The sequence below is a fragment of the Amborella trichopoda genome, chromosome 11, assembly GCF_054954075.1.
Source record: "Amborella trichopoda isolate Santa Cruz 75 chromosome 11, AtrichopodaSantaCruz75HAP2 v2.0, whole genome shotgun sequence".
Lineage (NCBI taxonomy): Eukaryota > Viridiplantae > Streptophyta > Magnoliopsida > Amborellales > Amborellaceae > Amborella > Amborella trichopoda.
In genome coordinates this window covers 4003021-4010549 of record NC_142346.1, presented here as the reverse complement: position 1 = coordinate 4010549, position 7529 = coordinate 4003021, and the positions used below count along the sequence as shown (strand labels likewise).

The 7529-nt window shown below is 35.4% G+C and overlaps 2 protein-coding genes across 2 annotated transcripts; one reads left to right on the top strand and one right to left on the bottom strand.

The window, feature by feature from the left end:
* Nucleotides 1-596: 596 nt before the first annotated feature.
* On the bottom strand, nt 597-4376 carry LOC105421196 (small ribosomal subunit protein uS11y). Its single transcript, XM_011627642.3, has 6 exons — nt 4284-4376; nt 3327-3449; nt 2759-2804; nt 2531-2616; nt 1600-1729; nt 597-834 (listed from the first exon to the last, which is right to left on the bottom strand). The coding sequence occupies exons 1-6, from the start codon at nt 4284-4286 to the stop codon at nt 767-769; spliced, it is 456 nt and encodes a 151-aa protein (XP_011625944.1). The 5' UTR covers nt 4287-4376; the 3' UTR covers nt 597-766.
* Nucleotides 4377-4540: 164 nt separating this feature from the next.
* On the top strand, nt 4541-6988 carry LOC18441267 (large ribosomal subunit protein eL42). The gene is made up of 4 exons (XM_011627643.3): nt 4541-4604; nt 6102-6281; nt 6383-6457; nt 6557-6988. Exons 1-4 carry the CDS (start codon nt 4602-4604, stop codon nt 6614-6616), a joined length of 318 nt encoding a protein of 105 aa, XP_011625945.1. The 5' UTR covers nt 4541-4601; the 3' UTR covers nt 6617-6988.
* The last annotated feature ends 541 nt before the right edge of the window (nt 6989-7529 follow it).

Sequence of the window (7529 nt, the reverse complement as noted above, 5' to 3'; positions counted from 1 at the left end):
ATAGCACTAGGCCAATACTTCTACTCTCAATTCATAAGGGTTAGAAAATAGTGCAAAACTAATAATCCACAAAGAATTAAAAAACAATCCTAACACATAAATATAGTACACTTATACGATGGGAAGTCCCTTTTCCTTTTAATTTATGAACATGATGGTCAAGAGTATTGACCCGTAACATTACAAGTGCAAAACCAGTACATAAGATGGATTTTTGAAAGAGGTCACATTGGAACAGGCGCACCAGACCACATCGTTTTTATGATAAAAGGGTTGATATGATTCACATCTAGCATGCTCATTTAAGCAAATATCATTTACCTGCAGAATAGGAATCACAACAAGAACCAGTCTTCCAACTTACGAGCAGTTATTTTATAAGAAACCTTCTGGTATTATTCCATTAGAAGCCTAATCTCTACGGCCCGTCAACCCTAGAGGTTATAACTTATTGCTATTTAGGCAGCCAAGTCTACAGATTATACAATTTCAAAATTCATTTTGGTAATTTGTTTAAAGGTCTCCAAGACTTCATATCCCTTTTGCTAATCCAAGAACCAACATTAAAACAATCTATAAGTAAGACTTCATCTAAATTTCAGCTAAAATTTTTCCTCACGAATGATTCATAGCACACAAAATCTGCATCATTACCACCTGTTTCTCTTCAAAATCCACAGAAAACAGAAAAAGAAATATAAGTTTGCAAAACTCTTCCGCATAGATGGATCTCAAGCCCAAAAGGATTATAAAAAGGCTCAAGAAATCACAGCCTGCGCCCTCTTCGACCACCCTTTCTCCGGGTGCTGTCGGTTGGAATTGGAGTCACATCCTCTGCAACCAACAATAAAACACAATGAGCCCATCGATCCAATACCAATGTTCCACACAAACCATAGACATTAAGAGTTATACCTACTTCAAAGAATTACTGTCTCCAGAAAGGGTTAGTATATATTTCATGCAAAGAGGGGCTTCCCCATCTCTCATGGACTGTCAGCATAATGGCTCTTCTCCACCTTCCATGAGGAAGGGCAATGCCACTTTGTGTATTGCACACCATACGCATTATCCACACATATTATGTATGTACCAGTGTTTAAAAACTCGAACTTGGTGGTCAGTTAGGTTTCCCACCAAAACTGAGTTGATTCACCAAGTTGAACAGCCAACTCGTAAAAAATCAGATGAGTTTTTCATTTTTATTTTGTGGGAGGCATTAAAAACAGAAACATGTATATATTCTTAAACTCAGGAAAACTAATCTTAATATTAATATACAGCAACTGGCTGAATCAAGTTCAATCAGCAAGTTTTTCTAAGTAAAACAATTGGTCTTTAGCATACTATTCCATTCTGAAAGTCAGAACGTTTTCCATCATAATGGGGCCAATATATTTTTTCTTTTTATTAATAGGGGCAAATACAGTTGTTACAAGCATATGATATAAAGGTCATCCCAAGAAGCATAGATAACTTTTGGGATCTACAGTTGCCATTCTTCTTTACTTCTCTTCCTTATCTTCCCCTTGTCTGCTCAATATCATGATGGATGTAAGTGCTACTACAGAGTAAAAAGAAAATGAGTAAACATTTTACCTATGCGTCCAATCCTCATCCCAGACCTAGCTAGCGCTCGAAGTGCAGACTGAGCTCCAGGACCAGGTGTCTTGGTCTTGTTTCCTCCAGTGGCACGAAGCTTGATATGAAGAGCAGTGATGCCAAGCTCCTACAAAAATATTCAAAGTCAATTCGGAAAAGGACCCACATATCTATGACAAAGGATCTAAAATTGAACCCACATCATGTTAAAATTTTGATCATCAAGACAGATGTATAAATTGGAGAGGCAATTAGACATACTACAAAGAAAAAGAGTACCTCTACATACTAAGCTCAAGTTCCTTTTTCTTTTCTTTTTTTAATCATTTCCTAAGCTTGAAAGTTAGCCAATTAATGTAGCTCCTCATCAAATTTTTAAATAACTATACATGCTAAGCTCAAGTACTTTTTTTTTTTTGGATCATTTCTTAAGCTTGAAAGTTAGCCAATTAATATAGCTCCCCATCAATTTTTTTTTTTTGCGTTTTTTTTTTTTTTTCAAAGAAAGCTCCTCAAAAAAAATTTGTTATGACAAGAAAAATCTAAAACCGTACATGGACTACACTCTCCCATTACCAATATATGGTGTTCTCATAACTAAATATCTAGATCGGTCTCATGTAAGCATAAGCTAAACAACCTTACATGGAAACTCAATTTACAAGGCTAACAAATGAACATCAATGAATCATACTAAATATTGATAAAAAACATGAACTACAAACTATAAAGATTCCATAATAAACACCATCAAAATGCTTATAGAGGTCATCAGAAACAACAGACATAACAAGCATCTTCATTTGGTTGATAACCATAATTATACTAGTAATGAATAAAAAGGATAAACAAAATCAAGCATGAATAGAAATAAACAAGCAGCCTAATATGTTTCCTAACTTGATTAATAGATCAACAATGAACAAACCTTGCATCTTTGTGCAACATCTTGAGCAGCAAGCATGGCCGCATAAGGGGACGATTCATCCCTATCTGCCTTAACCTTCATCCCACCTGTGGTAAATATAAGAAACACAAGCTTGTAGTAACATTGTGACAGGCATAAAATAATGATAACTTCAGACACAAAGAGCAGCTTCAAATTAACTGTAGTGTACTCTTCAATATAGTATTCCTGCGATTATATTCACAATACCTGTAATTCGAACAAGTGTTTCTCTCCCAGATAGATCAGTGACATGCTGCAAGTCAAATGAATAGTGAATGAGTATTAGAAACTCCCAAAACAAAAAGCAGGAGAGGTTACCAAAATATGGGAGAAATCATAAACAAAAAATCCAACTATTTGTTTCTAAGTTTGGCAAAAAATTAGTGTCTACCAACTTCCTACTTTTCTATAGAAAAGTATCCGTAGAACTCATGAAGAGCAGGTCGCAACAGGTAGCAACATCTTGGGTTTCTTGCCAAGTTCAAGGAAAACTATAGTTTCCATACGTGAAAACTTGATATGATTCAGTAAACTGATAAAGTAATTGACACATTGGGGTGGAACTTATTTATTGGAATTTCCTAGAGACTGTCATAGAATTGAAGTGGGGAGGAAGATAAATTTCAGGGAATCTAAAAAACATCTCGGCATAGTCTAGTTAGATCCATTGAGATAATTCTTTGGGAACTAATAATTATAAATATAAAGAAATCCCACAAAGATTAGCCAAAACATTGCACAAATAAAAAGGAAAATGAAAAAAGTGCATACTTACCACGAATGTGTCATTGAACGAGGCAAATACATGAGCCACCCCAAAGACATGTTCACCTTCTCGAACAGTTGGTCCCAAAGTCACATTTTCCTCTTTAGGTTCCCTGGTTTTCTTTCTTCCGGACTGTTATCAACCCATTCAGTATTAGTTATGATAACAATGGATAAAGTACATTATGAATGCATATATTTATCCAAATATCAAACAAGTTCACATTAATAAAAGCAAGATCACAAAAACAGTTTCAAACGTCAACCAATTCAATGATTCTAACCAATATATCAGTAAAGAACATGACTTCTCAATAAGTTATAATCTGGTACCAATGAATTTAGTCAGGAAACACGTTTGATAAACATAATTCTAGAAGTATGTAACCACACAAAGTAAATCTAATGAACAACCTTTTTGTGGTGTGGGAAGCTAACATCTGACAAAACCCCAAGATACAAATATCTAAAAGAAAAGAAAGTTAAAACTACTCAACTTCAAGAGATTAGAAGCACCGTCCCCATTTTTTCAGAACCACGATCCTTAATAGAAGAGAAACAATTTTCTTTTCTTTTTTTTATCAATGGAGAGAAACACACACATTTGTCCAGAATTCCCAAAAGCAACAAAATATATAATCTGATTTACAAAAATTACATCAGTTCCTATGCATATGTCCGAACGACATCCCCAAATCACAATAGGAAAATGACAGGAAACGATCAAAAGGCATAGAACGTAACGATCCGAAAATTTAAGTATTTGAATAGATAGCATAGAGAGTAAGCTGAAATGGTCCACCGAATCCTAGCCTATGCATAAACAAGAGAAATAAACATTCAATCTAGAGAGAAAAAATTGACCATTACGAATCTGTGAAGCAAAGTTAGAGCGAGAATAATCAAGACTGATAGCAAACGAGCAAGAATGCTAGAGTGACAAAAATCTAGAGAGAAAGACACTTGCCATCGTTGATTTGCAGGGGAACGAACTAAGGATTAGGGTTTCGCAGGCTGCCTCCGGCGCGAGTGAAGGAGGCTACGGACTAGGGTTTTGGTCATTTGGAAATTAACCGATGAAGCAATATAAATGACAGTGATAATTACGAAATTGCCCCTTATGTAATTATTGTGAAAGAGTGGGGTGTATTTGTCCTAAATGAAAATTTTCGTCGAATGGGCCTCTTGGTACAAAAACCCTAGCTTTTTCTTTTTGCTCATTCTGAGATAGTTTGGGTTTCCAAGTTCGCCCAAGCTGAGCCTTTCGTTCCTCTGCAACGCAAAAATGGTGAATTTCTCTCTCTAAAATTTCTGCTGTCTCTTCATAATGACTTCCTTTTCTCTCTCTAAAAATGGTGCTCTCTTCATCATGGCTACTCTCTCTCTCCCTCCCTCTCTCTCTCTCTCTCCCCTTTTAATTTATAGTTGGATCTCAACTGATTCTTTCATGACTTGTGCTGATGTTCCCTTTTTTTTGAGCAGGAATATGTAGTATTAATTTATTGGTTACAAAAAACCTCTCTTTTTATTTTGCCCCAATTTCCTTGACCATTATGTTATGCCATGAAAAGTCAGTATCTTAGTTTCAGGTTTTCCGCTTTTTTTTTTTTTTTTTTCATTTTCTCTTACATTTCCAATTGTATGCAATTTTTGGATTTCTCATTTTTTTTTATATTGTCAACTATGCTTCTTCATACCTATTATATATTCTTTATGGTGCCTTTTTCATGATAGGAATCATATTCGTTAATTATTATGTCATGGATGGATCTAATGATTAGCATTGTTTTATAGAATCTATTATATGATCAATGTGCACCTTAAGAGAGGATCTTATCAAAGATGAAGCCAATAGATTAAAAGAAACATAGTAAGGTTGAAATTTGAGATCCTACCAGTGTTGCGCACATCAGTGTTAGTGTCCATCAACTGTCGTAGATGTATAATTCTTTGACCTGATAAACCGATACTCGTCGACAAGTCTGTTCAATCGATTTTATAAATAACGTTTTGTGTTTTACTAGTATATATGATAATTTCCTATATCATTTCACATGTGAAGCTGGTGGGAAGGTAGTAGAGCTCACAATAGTAGTCCAATATTGCCTGAGTTAGGTGGAAGAGCTCACAATAGTAGTCCAATAATGCCTGCGTTTGAACCCTATGGAGGGTTGACCCTTGTAAACATGCTACACCATCATAGATTGGAGCCTTGGTGTAAATCTGGAACCCAGTGTCATCGGCAAGGCCCATCTCTATATTTTCGAGAAAATCTATTAAGGGTCTGGTCATTTATGCATTTATATATCCAATTTTTGTCATGGATCACATATATACTGTCACATTTGATCCTAACTTTTTCTGTGTATTTTGTTTTCTGGCATGCCTTCTATCTAAACAGGGTAACTTATGTCTCTTCTTGGACATTTAAATGACTATAACAAAAGAAAATTTGAGATTGAGATATCGATTTTCTCTTTTCATGCTGCCATTTTTCTAATTTAGTATTTTTTAGCGGTAATATTTAACAAGTTTTGCTTTCTTGGTCTTAGTCCTATATCTCTCTCTCTTGTAACTCTGACTACTGATAACATGTAACTGACCATTTTTATGAATCATGTTCAATGGTCTTCTTTTCATGGTGTTCCTGGGGAGCATTTTTATGAGTGTTTTCTTGATTGCTAGTTTTTTTTGTTTTTGGAATGGTTGAGTTTGGACATATCTTATAATGCTCTGGTTAGATTTTTAGATTGCCAATATGTGGCCTAACAATGAAATTACGCAGGTGAACGTTCCGAAGACTAAGAAGACCTACTGCAAGAACAAGGAATGTAAAAAACATACCTTACATAAGGTTACACAATACAAGAAAGGCAAGGACAGCCTGGCTGTTCAAGGGAAAAGGCGCTATGATCGGAAGCAATCTGGTTATGGAGGTCAGACTAAGCCAGTTTTCCACAAGAAGGTAATTTCAAAATGGCTATGGAAATTCTTTGTCCTGGTTTCATATGTGTGAGTTTAGCGTTTGGGGTGCATTTTTTGTGACATTATTGTCACCTTTCTCAGGCTAAAACAACTAAGAAGATTGTGCTTAGGCTGCAATGCCAGAGTTGCAAACATGTTTCTCAACACCCAATCAAGGTGAGCCTATTGAAGGTTTACCAGTGAATGTTGAATAATTAGTAGAGTTTCATTCTTTGTTTGCCGCTTCATTCGCTAATTTGAGAACTGGTTTCGCAGAGGTGCAAGCACTTCGAGATTGGTGGCGACAAGAAGGGGAAGGGAACCTCACTATTCTAGTTTAGGATATTTGTCCTGGCGCGTTTGATGCTTTCTTTTTAATATGAAGTAAACCTTGTTTTTTTGGTAGTTTTGTTGAACTTCTTGTTGCTTTTGAAGTAGACAGTTTCTCGGTAATTCAGAGAAGTCTCTTGGAAGATGTAGCTCATTTTCGGTTTTCATTTGAAGATGATGTTCAATTTTATAGAAGTCACCATAGAAATTCAAAAAATATGAGCAACGGAAAAATGCCTTTAATACTTTGATGGTAGGGCCATTGAATGGCAAGGAGTTTAACTTCTCTCCAAAAAAAAACATAGGGAATTATACCTATACATGTAAAAATTCTCTCCCTCCCTCTCTCACATACTCCAATGTAGGTAAATTTTGGAATCCTATCTATCTCTATACGGTTGAGGGGTTTAGGAAGGAAATATGATGACTCTCTTTCTCTTTCTCCAATATTCATGTCTATATTAGCATGTATATTAAAATATTAAAATAATACATATATTAATAAAATATATTTAAAAATATAGATTTTTTGATTTTTGGATCGGGTTTGGTTAGGGTCCAGTCCATGTCCCTTATAAACAATTTGGGTCAAGATCAAGGTTTGGGTAGGTGTAAGTCTGACAGTATGTTTTCGGGTCTAGGTATAGGTTCGGCTACCCCTAGATCTGACCCGACCTGAACTGTTGCCACCCCTAACCATCGGGAGAGGCCCCAAGAAGGCCAACTTTAGGTTGGAACCGGCTATTGGTTGGTTTTGGCTATGGCCGGTTTTAGTGAACCCACTGGGTATTTAAAAAATATTAATCAAAAGTTATATAAATACCAAAAAATAAGGGATTTTAATTGTAATGCATTTTTTAATGGTTTTCATCATTTTGTTGAAGTTAGGATTTTTTTTTTTTTTGCCCATTAATACTTA